This window comes from Coregonus clupeaformis, chromosome 29 (genome assembly GCF_020615455.1).
Source record: "Coregonus clupeaformis isolate EN_2021a chromosome 29, ASM2061545v1, whole genome shotgun sequence".
Classification (NCBI taxonomy): Eukaryota; Metazoa; Chordata; class Actinopteri; order Salmoniformes; family Salmonidae; genus Coregonus; species Coregonus clupeaformis.
Window position 1 is genome coordinate 1,787,760 of NC_059220.1, and position 16,399 is coordinate 1,804,158.

General features: G+C 44.2%; 1 protein-coding gene across 1 annotated transcript; it reads left to right on the forward strand.

Moving 5' to 3' along the window:
- The first annotated feature begins 1,202 nt into the window (after positions 1-1,202).
- LOC121544542 (arginase-2, mitochondrial-like) lies at positions 1,203-13,545 on the forward strand. The gene is made up of 8 exons (XM_041854484.2): positions 1,203-1,651; positions 1,758-1,830; positions 5,838-6,012; positions 6,305-6,464; positions 6,971-7,065; positions 11,819-11,923; positions 12,250-12,386; positions 12,709-13,545. The coding sequence occupies exons 1-8, from the start codon at positions 1,541-1,543 to the stop codon at positions 12,894-12,896; spliced, it is 1,044 nt and encodes a 347-aa protein (XP_041710418.1). The 5' UTR covers positions 1,203-1,540; the 3' UTR covers positions 12,897-13,545.
- Positions 13,546-16,399: the final 2,854 nt, after the last annotated feature.

Here is a 16,399-nt window from a genome sequence, read left to right on the forward strand (position 1 = left end):
TGTTAAATTCTATTCTTCAATATAACAGCTAGCCAATGCCTGTACTAGCCTAGAGGGCAGCATAAGATCTCCTCATCAAAGAACAGAGACACCCGCCAGCCATCACCATGGAGAGCGGCACAATAACTTCGTTAGTTTTAGTTTGTTTTTATGTTAACCTAGCTACTATGTTTGTGTTATTTATTCATCTTATGAACCACTCCAAAAATAAGTTCCCTTTAGGGATTTTTTTTTAGTTATTCTATTCTATGCTAATGTCAAAGTTGCGTCAATTCAAATCTGGCATTAGGAACAAAAGAGGTCAACACGACTTCTAAGATATACTAGTATTTTAATTAATATAAAACCTTCAATGGTAAATATGATGTTTCGTATATACGGGCTCTTTGAAATACCTTGCAGGGCACTTCAGAGAACTAATCCATTGTTCCAGGTTCTTGCTCAAATACTCTGACAGAGAGAGTTTCCCACCTCTCTGCTGGCCAATCAGAGTAGAGACTTGAGCGTGGTTTAGACTTACTCAGCCTATCCGTTGGCGCACCGGCTCTTCTGTTACCAGGCATACGTTTATCATAACAACCTGTCATAGTGAGAAGAGCCAGCTCCCCTAGTCACCATTCTTACGTCCAAGGAAGGTTCACAGATCACAAAGAACCAGTATATTCTAGTATTTGGAGACACAAATCCTTATCTCATTTTACCCCCTAAAACAGCTCTTCACATCAATCACAGCTTGCCAGGTGACACAACCTACATTAGCCCAGTCAAGAATGCATTCTTTCTAAGTTAGTCATCCCATCAATTATAAAAATAATAAATCTCTCACACTAATAATATATTCATATTTCAAGAAGCCAAGGACCCTAGGCTATACCTATAGCCAACCAACTATTTTTAGGGGAAGGCAGAAATGCCACTAGTAAGGCACGTCGTTTATGGTCAGCTGGTCACCTACATGTAAACATGGCTGACATCTGATAGGCTATGTTTTGCACGACTATGGAAGGCAGACATCCAGGTTAAGCAACACATTTGTCAACCACGGTTTGCTGTGTATGTGGAAATGTCTGCCCCTTAGAAATTGCGGGACCCATGGGTGCATTTTGGAAACACAAGACACGCCTTCGGAACAAACCAATCTATTGGATGCATCTCATTGGCTAGTGCGAAGGTGTGGCATACAGTATTGACGCGCGTCTTCCTTAATGAGGTAACGGGATTTCTGAATAAGGACGCGGAAGTAATACTTGTTTGCATGTGATATGGGGTTAAAATATTTCCTAAAAGACAAATGAGGGGTTACAAATTTCAGTTGATCGTGCTCTTAATCCTGACGGCCATTCATCCCCTCATGAATGTTAATGAGATCAAAGGAGCATAAGACCATCCCCCGGCGTGCCCTCACGTCAGAGCGTCACCATCGTCAGAGCGGGATCCTATAGAAGAGCTTTTGAATCAACTTTTGACTCTCAGCCTTGGTCGTTAAACGGTTTCTATCAATTCTTTTGAAGTTAACGGATAAATTAAATACGATTTTAAAATGTCTTTGAGAGGGCCACTACGTCGTCTTCTGCGGACGCAACTCAACAATACCTGTCAGAGCAGAGCTCGTTCTGTGGTTGTTTTAGGAGCCCCATTTTCAAAAGGACAGGTAAGGAAAAAGCGAATATCCTAATTGAAGCCATTCGTTTAATATGGCTATTTGATTAGGGTATTTCGTTTACCAGAATGATTGAACTTGACTGGTTTTCTTTTAGAAAAGGAGAGGGGTGGAACATGGACCCAAAGCCATCAGGGATGCCGGTCTGATCGAGAGACTTTCAAATCTGGGTAAGTGATGTAAAATCTTATTCATGTGTTAGAACAAACTGCTAAATGTACCGTTGGACTAAAATACTAATTCTAACCCTAAAATAGGTTAATGATTCATGCAAGAGCTGCTTCCCAAAGTCCTTCAGTTCTCGGAAGTAAAGCATTGGGCTATAGGCTATGTGTTACATCAGTCTTTAACATAAATGGCCATTATCTAATTTTGTCAAACAAAGAAAACAACCACAGGGATTGTTCAGACCTTGAATGCTGGCGATCAACATTGAATTTTTAATCTAAAAGGATTAAGTTCTTGTCATTTAAAACGTTAAAATAACGGTTTTATTGAGTCACAAGTGCGAGAAAGAATGGGCAAGTCTGCTGTCGTCACTGTACAGTCAGTTACGCAATCAACCAATCCCGAAAAGCAAGTTCTCTCCTCCCATTGTAGCCTTCCCTTTGTCCACCACTGCCTATTTGTTTCCGACTATGGACCAATCTGAGCAAGTAGGCACACACATTTCGTCAGACAAGATGCTGCCACTTCTAAACCAATTGTGTTTATGATCAGGTCTTACATAACATATTATGGTCAGATCCTAATTGTGAGAAGAGAAACCCATCAGCATAGGCTAGGAATCCCCCATTGAACGGCTATTTATCAGCAAAACAGGCCATGTCAAAGCATCAGTTAGCTGGTTAATCTAGAAACATTGTTAATGTGGGAGGCAACCATGTCTGCCTAGGGAGACTATGGACCGGTCTGAGCAAAGATGCACATTCATTTCGTCAGACAAGATGGTTCCACTTCTAAACCAATGGATTATTATCAGGTCATAAATAATGAGGACTGGGATGTCCCAGAGAATGGCTATTTCTCAGACACACACAATCTCATAATAAAGCATTCACTTCAAATTAAGATTCAGTTCTGGAATGTGCAAGTCATGTTCCAGTAATCTTAGCCCGGCTCGTGTCCCTGTAATCTTAGTCCGGTTTGTGTCCCTGTAATCTTAGTCCAGCTCATGTCACTGTAATCTTAGCCTGGCTCATGTCACTGTAATCCTAGCCCGGCTCATGTCACTGTAATCTTAGCCCCTGCTCGTGTCCCTGTAATCTTAGTCCGGCTTGTGTCCCTGTAATCTTAGTCCGGTTTGTGTCCCTGTAATCTTAGTCCAGCTCATGTCACTGTAATCTTAGTCCGGCTCGTGTCACTGTAATCCTAGCCCGGCTCATGTCACTGTAATCTTAGCCCGGCTCGTGTCACTGTAATCCTAGCCCGGCTCATGTCACTGTAATCTTAGCCCGGCTCATGTCACTGTAATCTTAGTCCAGCTCATGTCACTGTAATCTTAGCCTGGCTCATGTCACTGTAATCTTAGTCCAGCTCATGTCACTGTAATCTTAGTCCAGCTCATGTCACTGTAATCCTAGCCCGGCTCATGTCACTGTAATCTTAGCCCGGCTCGTGTCACTGTAATCTTAGCCCGGCTCGTGTCACTGTAATCCTAGCCCGGCTCGTGTCACTGTAATCTTAGCCCGGCTCGTGTCACTGTAATCTTAGCCCGGCTCGTGTCACTGTAATCTTAGCCCGGCTCGTGTCACTGTAATCTTAGTCCGGCTCATGTCACTGTAATCCTAGCCCGGCTCATGTCACTGTAATCTTAGCCCGGCTCGTGTCACTGTAATCCTAGCCCGGCTCGTGTCACTGTAATCTTAGCCCGGCTCGTGTCACTGTAATCTTAGCCCGGCTCGTGTCACTGTAATCTTAGCCCGGCTCGTGTCACTGTAATCTTAGCCCGGCTCGTGTCACTGTAATCTTAGCCCGGCTCGTGTCACTGTAATCTTAGCCCGGCTCGTGTCACTGTAATCTTAGCCCGGCTCATGTCACTGTAATCCTAGCCCGGCCCGTGTCACTGTAATCTTAGCCCGGCTCGTGTCACTGTAATCCTAGCCCGGCCCGTGTCACTGTAATCTTAGCCCGGCTCATGTCACTGTAATCTTAGCCCGGCTCGTGTCACTGTAATCTTAGCCCGGCTCGTGTCACTGTAATCTTAGTCCAGCTCATGTTCCTGGATGGGCCCATATAGTCTGGATGGGCCCATATAGTCTGGATGGACTCATAATGTCTGGATGGGCCCATATAGTCAGGATGGACTCATAATGTCTGGATGGGCCCATATAGTCTGGATGGACTCATAATGTCTGGATGGGCCCATATAGTCTGGATGGACTCATAATGTCTGGATGGGCCCATATAGTCTGGATGGGCCCATATAGTCTGGATGGACTCATATAGTCTGGATGGGCCCATATAGTCTGGATGGGCCCATATAGTCTGGATGGACTCATAATGTCTGGATGGGCCCATATAGTCTGGATGGGCCCATATAGTCTGGATGGGCCCATATAGTCTGGATGGACTCATAATGTCTGGATGGACTCATAATGTCTGGATGGGCCCATATAGTCTGGATGGACTCATAATGTCTGGATGGGCCCATATAGACATCTGTGACCTCAATTGTAATTTGCAGCTCCTTGGGAACAAAATGTTCCAGTTTACTCATCCTTGCGTATGGCCCATAGTCTAGTCTATAGAGAGCTTGGGGCTCAACTGCTTTGGACATCTCCTGCTGGGCCCAAGCATGCACATATGGTGCTATTTTAGTTGTCTGTAAAAGTGGACTTCAAACTGCTAAAATGGGCAGTTTATTAAAAAAACGAAAGTATGGAAAGTAAATAGCCTAACTTTCGCTGATGCCAATTTGGCAACAGGGAGACTAGAAATTGTATCCTCTTTTATAGCTGAGATGATCAGACATTGTGCACTTGCCAAGAGGGGAACTCTAGCCCTATCAACTGCATTAAATATCACTGACATTGCGTCAAGTTAAAAAATATTAGATCATGATTACATGAACATAGAGGCAGTGGGTTGAGCTATTCCTGTCCAGGGGTCTAAGACGATAACATGGGGGTGTCTTCCATCATGGAGGGCAATTCCAGTCCCCAGGGGCCTGATTGGTTGTCACACTTTAGCCCCAGCCCCAGCTAACTCACCTGACTCCAATAATCAAATAATCACGATCTTCAGTTTAGAATGCAATTAGTTTAATCAGCTGCGTTGGCTAGGGATGGTGAAAAAGGTGTGGCACCACTCTGGTCCCCGAGGACTGGAGTTGCCCGTCCCTGCCTTAGATGGTAACGGGGTACCACATTGGTCCCCTCCCGACCATCAGAGTAACACTACACCCCTATCAAGCGGAACATCGTCGCCTACAAATGGCGTCTCACATTTCTTGTTTAATTCAACTCATAAGTCATTAGTACCAGGTACCAATAACAGCAGTGTGGGTGGACCCTACTTTCTGGAGAAATTCCTCTGTTTACTGTGCCGTTGCCGTGGTAGCAAGGGGTGATCTGGTCGGGGAGAAACCTGAGAGGACACACATGGAAAGTAGTGCCCAGTCAGACAGACAGCGGTTCCAGCGCTTGAACGACTCCGCCTCGTCAATCAGAGATGATAGGAGAGGGGTGTGTGAAGAGAGCCAGGGTAGAGGGGGTTGGACATCAGAGATGATAGGAGAGGGGTGTGTGAAGAGAACCAGGGTAGAGGGGGTTGGACATCAGAGATGATAGGAGAGGGGTGTGTGAAGAGAACCAGGGTAGAGGGGGTTGGACATCAGAGATGATAGGAGAGGGGTGTGTGAAGAGAACCAGGGTAGAGGGGGTTGGACATCAGAGATGATAGGAGAGGGGTGTGTGAAGAGAACCAGGGTAGAGGGGGTTGGACATCAGAGATGATAGGAGAGGGGTGTGTGAAGAGAACCAGGGTAGAGGGGGTTGGACATCAGAGATGATAGGAGAGGGTGTGTGAAGAGAACCAGGGTAGAGGGGGTTGGACATCAGAGATGATAGGAGAGGGGTGTGTGAAGAGAACCAGGGTAGAGGGGGTTGGACATCAGAGATGATAGGAGAGCCAGGGTAGATGCATCTAAACAATACCTTTTTATTTCCTCTTGCAGATTACCCAGTGCATGACTTGGGAGACCTGAGCTTCCAGCATCTGGAGAAGGACGATCCCTACATGCACGTCCCCTTCCCTCGCACTGTGGGCAGAGCTAACAAACTGCTGTCAAGTGCTGTCAGCAACGCTGTGGGAGCCGGACACACTACCATCATGCTGGGAGGAGACCACAGGTACACACCACAACAACCCCTTCATGTTCTCAGAGAACCAAGACAGCAACAGCGACTTATAGGACTGTCAACATTGACAGTGTTAGGAAATGAAGCACGAGGCAGGCTTAGGACCCTAGACATAGCTAGAGTAGGTTTATCAGTGGGCTGCTCAACCGGTTTCTCAACAACAGTGACACAGTCAGCGTGTGCCCTGGGGGGAATAGAGAACACAGAATGCATTAAATGTAATCGAAATGTATTAATAACGGTGATTGGAGTCTAACCCACTTCCTGATCACTCCCCTCGCAGCCTGGCCATTGGTTCAGTGGAAGGCCACGCCCAGCAGTGTCCTGACCTGTGTCTGATCTGGGTCGACGCCCACGCTGACATAAACACGCCCCTCACCTCGCCCTCAGGGAACCTCCACGGACAGTCGGTGGCCTTCATGCTCAAAGAGCTGCAGAACAAGGTAAGATGACAGAGGAGTTAGTTAGACATGGCATGCATTCTTACTAGCCTGATCCCTAACCCCAGGCCATGCTTACTCCTCTGGTTACCTGGGTAGCCACCGGAAGTCTGGGGGTTTCAAATGAAGGTGCTATGTCCAAGTGCTCCCCCCGTAGCCTCAGTGACCATAGAGTTGGCTACACAGATCTGGGACCCAGGCTATATTCTCACAACAGCCTCAGTGACCATAGAGTTGGCTATACAGATCTGGGACCCAGGCTATATTCTCACAACAGCCTCAGTGACCATACCAGGCTATATTCTCACAACAGCCTCAGTGACCATAGAGTTGGCTATACAGATCTGGATACCAGGCTATATTCTCACTACAGCCTCAGTGACCATAGAGTTGGCTATACAGATCTGGATACCAGGCTATATTCTCACTACAGCCTTACTGCTCTCCCTCTGATACTGACCTGTTAGCTGTTGTTGTTTCTGTTGTTGTTTTTGTTGTTGTGTCTGTAGATGCCAGAGCTGCCAGGGTTCAGCTGGATGAAGCCCTTCCATTCAGCTAAGGACCTGGTCTACATCGGCCTGAGAGACGTCGACCCTGGAGAGTAGTAAGTACACTACTCTGTACACTACTCTGTACACGACTCTGTGCACGACTCTGTGCACGACTCTGTGCACTGTCAAGTACACTACTCTGGGTTAAAACACAGTTAAAACACATTACATTACATTTTACATGGCCTTGAGGCCGATACGTAAAGCTTAATAAAGAGCAGTGATACCATCGAGAGCAGTGATACCATCGAGAGCAGTGATACCATCGAGAGCAGTGATACCATCGAGAGCAGTGATACTATCGAGAGCAGTGATACCATCGAGAGCAGTGATACCATCGAGAGCAGTGATACCATCGAGAGCAGTGATACTATCGAGAGCAGTGATACTATCGAGAGCAGTGATACTATCGAGAGCAGTGATACCATCGAGAGCAGTGATACTATCGAGAGCAGTGATACCATCGAGAGCAGTGATACCATCGAGAGCAGTGATACCATCGAGAGCAGTGATACTATCGAGAGCAGTGATACCATCGAGAGCAGTGATACCATCGAGAGCAGTGATACCATCGAGAGCAGTGATACTATCGAGAGCAGTGATACTATCGAGAAAAGTGATACTATCCAGAGCAGTGATACTATCGAGAGCAGTGATACTATCGAGAGCAGTGATACTATCGAGAAAAGTGATACTATCGAGAGCAGTGATACTATCGAGAAAGTGATACTATCCAGAGCAGTGATACTATCCAGAGCAGTGATACTATCGAGAGCAGTGATACTATCGAGAGCAGTGATACTATCGAGAAAAGTGATACTATCCAGAGCAGTGATACTATCGAGAGCAGTGATACTATCGAGAGCAGTGATACTATCGAGAGCAGTGATACTATCGAGAGCAGTGATACTATCCAGAGCAGTGATACTATCGAGAGCAGTGATACTATCGAGAGCAGTGATACTATCGAGAAAAGTGATACTATCCAGAGCAGTGATACTATCCAGAGCAGTGATACCATCGAGAGCAGTGATACCATCGAGAGCAGTGATACCATCGAGAGCAGTGATACGATCCAGAGCAGTGATACCATCGAGAGCAGTGATAACATCGAGAGCAGTGATACCATCGAGAGCAGTGATACCATCGAGAGCAGTGATACCATCGAGAGCAGTGATACCATCGAGAGCAGTGATACCATCGAGAGCAGTGATACTATCGAGAGTAGTGATACCATCGAGAGCAGTGATACCATCGAGAGCAGTGATACCATCGAGAGCAGTGATACTATCGAGAGCAGTGAGCGGGTTTCTTATTTTTTCTCATCTTATTCAACTGTTACCATGGCACCTGCAACAAAGATAATTCAGATGTGCCTTTTTGAATTTTTAGTCACATTTGAGTCATTTAGCAGACGCTCTTATCCAGAGTGACTTACAGTTGGTGCATTCAACTAAAGGTAGCTAGGTAGGACAACCACACACCACAGTCACACCACAGTCACACCACAGTCACACCACAGTATATTAGGGTTGGGCAGTATCCAGATGCTCATACCGTCATACCGTCTCTGTACCATACCGGGGTATTACTGAATATGCACACAAGGGGAACTTTTTTTTACACACAAAACAATTTAGGCAACAGGGATCTTGATTTAGCCTGGTTACCAGTCTCTTTAGATAATCCACTTCCTGTAGTCCATGTCATTACTCCTGAGTGGCGCAGTGGTCTAAGGCACTGCATCGCAGTGCTAGCTGTGCCACTAGAGATCCTGGTTCGAATCCAGGCTCTGTTGCAGCCGGCCGCGACCGGGAGACTCATGGGCGGCGCACAATTGGCCCAGCGTTGTCCAGGGTAGGGGAGGGAATGGCCGGCAGGGATGTAGCTCAGTTGATAGAGCATGGCGTTTGCAACGCCAGGGTTGTGGGGTCGATTCCCACGGGGGGCCAGTATAAAAAAAATATGTATTCACTAACTGTAAGTCGCTCTGGATAAGAGCGTCTGCTAAAATGACTAAAATGTAAATGTAAAAAAAAATTACCAAAGAGACTGGCCTTTCTGCCGTCTTTAAATATAAACATTCTATCATTAATGAGCTCGAGGAGAACAGAGGATTTGATCCTGATTCGATCACCCTCCCAGCTATCCTCCAATCACAACGATTATGCAAATATTGGAACCCTATCACTTTTTTTTTCTAAACGTTTGTTTTTTACTTTGTCATAAATTCTAATTCTATTTGAGGCTCCACATGTTGTCATGGAAAATATTAATGTTATTTCCGACAACCAATGAGCAACTCCGCTGTAAATCCAGTGCATATTGAATGTTGAGATTGCCAAAAGCAGTATCTTTGGCAATAACAAGGAGTGGAACGTTAGCTATAGAGTCTGGTACTCAGACCTCTGTCCAGGAGGGGACTGAATGTCTCTGCTGTAACCAAGGTGCTTGATCTTGACAGCTAGCCACTTAGCTAGCAAGTTAGCAAACCAAACACACATAGCTGGAGCCCTGAGCTGGATAGAATGTATTTGACACATCTTTAGATTTCTTATAGTTATACTTAACTTATAGTTATAAGCAGATTTTTATTTATTTATGACGTCATAATTTCGTCAAAGTTTGTACCGACAGATGCAGCCTATTTAATTGCCTATCATTATAGACTATGCATCGAAAAATGTGTCCTCCAATTGCAACGTCTGCCTATGACCACACATAGGCTATTGTCTAAAGACAAATGTCAATTTGTAATATACCCTCAAGTGAGGCATAGGATACCTCATTTCAAAATAGGCCATCATCACTGTCAATCGTGACAAACGGAATGATAATTCTTCATGTTTTACCGTCCAAACGGAATGATAATTCTTCATGTTTTACCGTCCAAACGGAATGATAATTCTTCATGTTTTACCGTCCAAACTGAATGATAATTTTTTTATGTCTTACCAGACTGCATCTCAATGTGTTGCTGTATGCCAATCAGTTGATTGATCTCAATCAGTTTCATGGGAATATTACATTTGACATTTTAGTCATTTAGCAGACGCTCTTATCCAGAGCGACTTACAGTTAGTGAGTGCATACATTATATATATATATTATTTTTCTCTCCATACAATATGCATTTAGATCAACTAGAATTACTGTTTCGTGAGCGGATTAGAGAAGAGGGTGTTATCAAACTATTAGTCTTATATTTTGTTTCAATCAAAGCATAAATCCTGTGGCCTAGTTGAGGAATCTTGAGTCCACTCTAAAATGTGCAGTTTTGTCACACAACACAATGCCACAGATGTCTCAAGTTTTGAGGCCCATTGTCGTGCCATTCATCCCCCACCATCACCTCATGTTTCAGCATGATAATGCACGGCCCCATGTCGCAAGGTTGTTGGTGAGCAGGTGTCCACATACTTTTCATGGTAGTGGATCTGTGACCAACAGATGCATATCTCTATTCCCAGTCATGTGAAATTCACAGATTAGGGCCTAATTTATTTATTTAAATTGCCTGATTTCCTTATATGAACTGTTGCTCAGTAAAATCTTTGAAATTGTTGCATGTTGCGTTTTTATATTTTTGTTCAGTATAAATACATTATTAACTCCAAACTGGCCCAATTCACATTTCCAATTGCCCACCCTGACATACCAAGCTAGAATGGACCCTGTGTCTCAACCAATAGCCAATATAGGCTAAATAATACATTTACATTTTAAAGGCCCATTATCCCAAGCAGGGCTACAGCAACTCCAGAGAGCGTCAGGCTCCTTGGACTTAGCGGTGGTCACTCTGGGTTTGGAGGTCCTATGCAAAACGGTGTCGCCTTAACCAAGTGGTCACACATTGTTCTGGGCTCCACTGGGTAAGAGCAGAGAGAGGTCTGTGCCATTTTTATGAGCATCCTCAAGTCAGACCCACGGTGAATTCCGATTTTTTCCCCCCTCTGATTTGGCCAAAGTGGTCAAGAGATCCCGATGGGCCTCCGCAGTGCACACGGGTAGCCTAGTAGTTGGTCATCATTATGGCCACCGCCAGAGAGAAGACAGGGAGGAACCCACCATGTACCTCCAGGCTGCTGTACAGAGTGATTTGGTTTGTCATTCTGTAGGTTTTCATTGAATTTTAGTGATCATTTAATAGAATTGATGTATTCTCTAGACCCCTGGTAGCACGCAACCCCACTGCCCCAGTGAGGCCCCAGTGAGGCCCCAGTGAGGCCCCAGTGAGGCCCCAGTGAGGCCCCAGTGAGGCCCCAGTGAGGCCCCAGTGAAGCCCCAGTGAGGCCCCAGTGAGGCCCCAGTGAAGCCCCAGTGAGGCCCCAGTGAGGCCCCAGTGAGGCCCCATCCCCCCCACAAAAAAAAACACATTTTTAAACAGTATTGAAAAATCATACCATCAGCATTTCTAAATATACCGTGGGGTATCGCCCAAGCCTACAGTATACCACAGTGACTGCTATGACTTACAGACAATGTGATATGGCTTACAGAAATGTGATATGATTTACAGACAATTTGCTATGACCTGCAGACAATGTACTATGACTCACAGACAATGTGATATGACTTAATAACAATGTGCTATGACTCACAGACAATGTGTTATGACTCACAGGTAAACCACAGTCACTTGGTTTGCACACATTCTATTTCTGTATTCTGATAGAAAGTTGATCTGGATAAGAGTGTCTGTTAAATGACTTAAATGTGAAATGAAAATGTATCTGTACACAAAATTCCACCTGTTTTTAAATACACTTCTTCCTCATGACATTCTACTCTCCTTTCTCCTCACAGCGACATCCTGAAGGACTTGGGTGTCCAGTACTTCACAATGAGAGACATCGACAGGCTCGGCATCCAGAGAGTCATGGAAGTCACTTTCGACCACCTCTTGTCAAGGTAATTGAATTACTGTAAAAGATTATGGAGTAATATTATAGACTAAATAAGAAGCTTACTGTATGACAGAGCCTTTCGTTGTGTCATAATTACATTAGGCCCCATAGAGAAGTCAGTTGAACAGTTTAATGTATTCAGTTGAACAGTTTAATGTATTCAGTTGACAGTTTGGATGTATTCAGATGACAGTTTGGATGTATTCAGATGACAGTTTGGATGTATTCAGATGACAGTTTCGATGTATTCTGTTGACAGTTGAATTTGAGTTGAAAGTTGATTGATTCGCTGAACTGTATTCTGAACCCTTGTTTTCTTCTGTCCAACAGGAAGCAGCGGCCGATCCATCTGAGTTTTGACATCGATGCAATGGACCCGTCTTTGGCCCCGGCCACAGGAACACCAGTAAATGGAGGTCTGACCTACAGAGAAGGAATCTGGATCACAGAGGAGATCCACAACACAGGCACGCTATAATGACCTACAACACAGGAATACTATAATGATCCATAACACAACACAGGAATACTATAACATAAGAAATTATGGGGAAATGTCTCAGTCATTAAACTTGAAAACTTTTCCTCTAAGCTATGGCAGACTCTTGGTAGGACGAGAATAGTTGCATTGCTTGAGTTGATTATATTCTTATGCTGTTGGTACGATAAGAACAGTTATCTACGAAGTAACATTTCAATATTGCAACATTCTTTTAAGTACATTTTCTGTCCGCAACATTCTACAAAAGGAACTGAAACTAATAGATTTTGTTTGTGTTTAATCTCCAGGGTTGTTGTCGGTGATGGACCTTGTTGAGGTCAACCCAGCCCTGGGGGCGAGCCGTGAGGCGGTGGAGATCACAGCTTCCATGGCGGTGGACGTCATCGCATCTTCCCTGGGCCAGACCCGCGAGGGAGGTCCCAACACCCGGCAGTTGCAAACACTCAAAGAAGACACGGAACAGCTCCGACTCTAGAACCACATTCTAGAACCCCTTCTAGAACTCAAATGACTTCCAACATATGACCACTTGGCATTCCTGAATTTAAAAAATGTTTTTTTTAAAAGACTTTACCTACAGAACAGACACACTGAAGCTGTAGTTGAATTGTTTCAAAGCGTTTTGTTGCATCTTCTGTCTGTGTGTATAGTCCTGTATGGCAACCAGTTCAACAGTCAGTCAAACAATCATGACTGAACTTAGAAGCCCTGTTTTAAAGGATTATATAGCTTATTTACTAAGATGGCGTGAAAAGCTCAGACTGGGCCCAGATCTGTGCTCTCATGTCAACTGTTTGGCATGACAAGACTGGCTAAATACTAGCACAAACAGACCGGTAGCCAGGCTATTAAAAGCCCTCATCTCAAATGTAAACCGTAATTGATGTGATCGGTGGTATGCCATGTACCCAGGCTATTAAAAGCCCTCATCTCAAATGTAAACCGTAATTGATGTGATCGGTGGTATGCCATGTACCCAGGCTATTAAAAGCCCTCATCTCAAATGTAAACCGTAATTGATGTGATCGGTGGTATGCCATGTACCCAGGCTATTAAAAGCCCTCATCTCAAATGTAAACCGTAATTGATGTGATCGGTGGTATGCCATGTACCCAGGCTATTAAAAGCCCCTCATCTCAAATGTAAACCGTAATTGATGTGATCGGTGGTATGCCATGTACCCAGGCTATTAAAAGCCCTCATCTCAAATGTAAACCGTAATTGATGTGATCGGTGGTATGCCATGTACCCAGGCTATTAAAAGCCCTCATCTCAAATGTAAACCGTAATTGATGTGATCGGTGGTATGCCATGTACCCAGGCTATTAAAAGCCCTCATCTCAAATGTAAACCGTAATTGATGTGATCGGTGGTATGCCATGTACCCAGGCTATTAAAAGCCCTCATCTCAAATGTAAACTTGAAAAGATAGCCACCCTAGCTCCACTATGTAAATGTTGACTGTATTTGATGTGATCAGTGGTATGCCATAGACACAGTGATCAGTGGTATGCCATAGACACAGAGATCAGTGGTATGCCATAGACACAGTGATCAGTGGTATGCCATAGACACAGTGATCAGTGGTATGCCATAGACAATCACTAAAACTCAGTATTGCTGAGGATTTGATACTCAGTATAACAGGGTTGTATGAAGCAGAGTTTACACGACAAGCATGAAACTCTCAAAACTGAGTCTAGATGCAGGCTGTCCTTTTTATCATTATAAAACTAATGTGTCCATAGTGTGGTTTGGACACAAATACCTCCGCTCAATACGAAGCGGCCGTGACAGCTGAGTTATCGTAGTGATGCGTTTGCACTTTTGGACCAGATTTGGGTTTGATGTATTTTTCTCTAGAATGATTATGTTTTTGTAGTTTTACATTGAATAATGACTATATTAATCCATGATTGTGTATTTACTGTCTGATTTTACATTAGTCAGTATTAAATGACTAGATAACGTTTTTTCTTCTCCAGTTAATTTCAGTAAATTAAAATGAGTGTATGTAATGGATGTATGGTAAATGCTGATAGTGAAGTAACTCTTTATTTATTAAATGTAACAAATGCCTTTTGACGTGACCACTGAATGACTGTCTTTTAAATATAGTCTTCCACAATGACATCAGTCTGTGTGTTGCTTTTTGGTCTCCATGGTGACATGTGGTTTACACTGGCAGGTCGAGTCTAGTTGGTTTTGGTCTTGTATAACGAGAGTTCAGTGCGTCCCACTCCAGCCCCTCCCTTCAGTTTAATAATAGTCATAATTTCTGTATTGTGTCCCTTTCAGGAAATGTGTTTTGCATCTCAAGAAACCACAGCACAGCATCACCACATAGAGTGAGGGGAAAAAAGTATTTGATCCCCTGCTGATTTTTTTATGTTTGCTCACTGACAAAGACATGGTCAGTCTATAATTTTAATGGTAGGTTTATTTGAACAGTGAGAGACAGAATAACAACAACAAAAATCCAGAAAAACACATGTCAAAAATGTTATAAATTGATTTGCATTTTAATGAGGGAAATAAGTATTTGACCCCGTCTCAATCAGAAAGATTTCTGGCTCCCAGGTGTCTTTTATACAGGTAATGAGCTGAGATTAGGAGCACACTCTTAAAGGGAGTGCTCCTAATCTCAGTTTGTTACCTGTATAAAAGACACCTGTCCACAGAAGCAATCAATCAATCAGATTCCAAACTCTCCACCATGGCCAAGACCAAAGATCTCTCCAAGGATGTCAGGGACAAGATTGTAGACCTACACAAGGCTGGAATGGGCTACAAGACCATCGCCAAGCAGCTTGGTGAGAAGGTGACAACAGTTGGTGCGATTATTCGCAAATGGAAGAAACACAAAATAACTGTCAATCTCCCTCGGCCTGGGGCTCCATGCAAGATCTCACCTCGTGGAGTTGCAATGATCATGAGAATGGTGAGGAATCAGCCCAGAACTACACGGGGAGGATCTTGTCAATGATCTCAAGGCAGCTGGGACCATAGTCACCAAGAAAACAATTGGTAACACACTACGCCATGAAGGACTGAAATCCTGCAGCGCCCGCAAGGTCCCCCTGCTCAAGAAAGCACATATACATGCCCGTCTGAAGTTTGCCAATGAACATCTGAATGATTCAGAGGAGAACTGGGTGAAAGTGTTGTGGTCAGATGAGACCAAAATAGAGCTCTTTGGCATCAACTCAACTCACTGTGTTTGGAGGAGGAGGAATGCTGCCTATGACCCCAAGAACACCATCCCCACCATCAAACATGGAGGTGGAAACATTATGCTTTGGGGGTATTTTTCTGCTAAGGGGACAGAACAACTTCACTGCATCAAAGGGACGATGGACGGGGCCATGTACCGTCAAATCTTGGGTGAGAACCTCCTTCCCTCAGCCAGGGTATTGAAAATGGGTTGTGGATGGGTATTCCAGCATGACAATGACCCAAAACACACGGCCAAGGCAACAAAGGAGTGGCTCAAGAAGAAGCACATTAAGGTCCTGGAGTGGCCTAGCCAGTCTCCAGACCTTAATCCCATAGAAAATCTGTGGAGGGAGCTGAAGGTTCGAGTTGCCAAACGTCAGCCTGGAAACCTTAATGACTTGGAGAAGATCTGCAAAGAGGAGTGGGACAAAATCCCTCCTGAGATGTGTGCAAACCTGGTGGCCAATTACAAGAAACATCTGACCTCTGTGATTGCCAACAAGGGTTTTGCCACCAAGTACTAAGTCATGTTTTGCAGAGGGGTCAAATACTTATTTCCCTCATTAAAATGCTAATCAATTTATAAAAATGTTGACATGCATTTTTCTGGATTTTTTTGTTGTCATTCTGTCTCTCACTGTTCAAATAAACCTACCATTAAAATTATAGACTGATCATTTCTTTGTCAGTGGGCAAACGTACAAAATCAGCAGGGGATCAAATACTTTTTCCCCTCACTGTAAGTGCATAAATACATACATA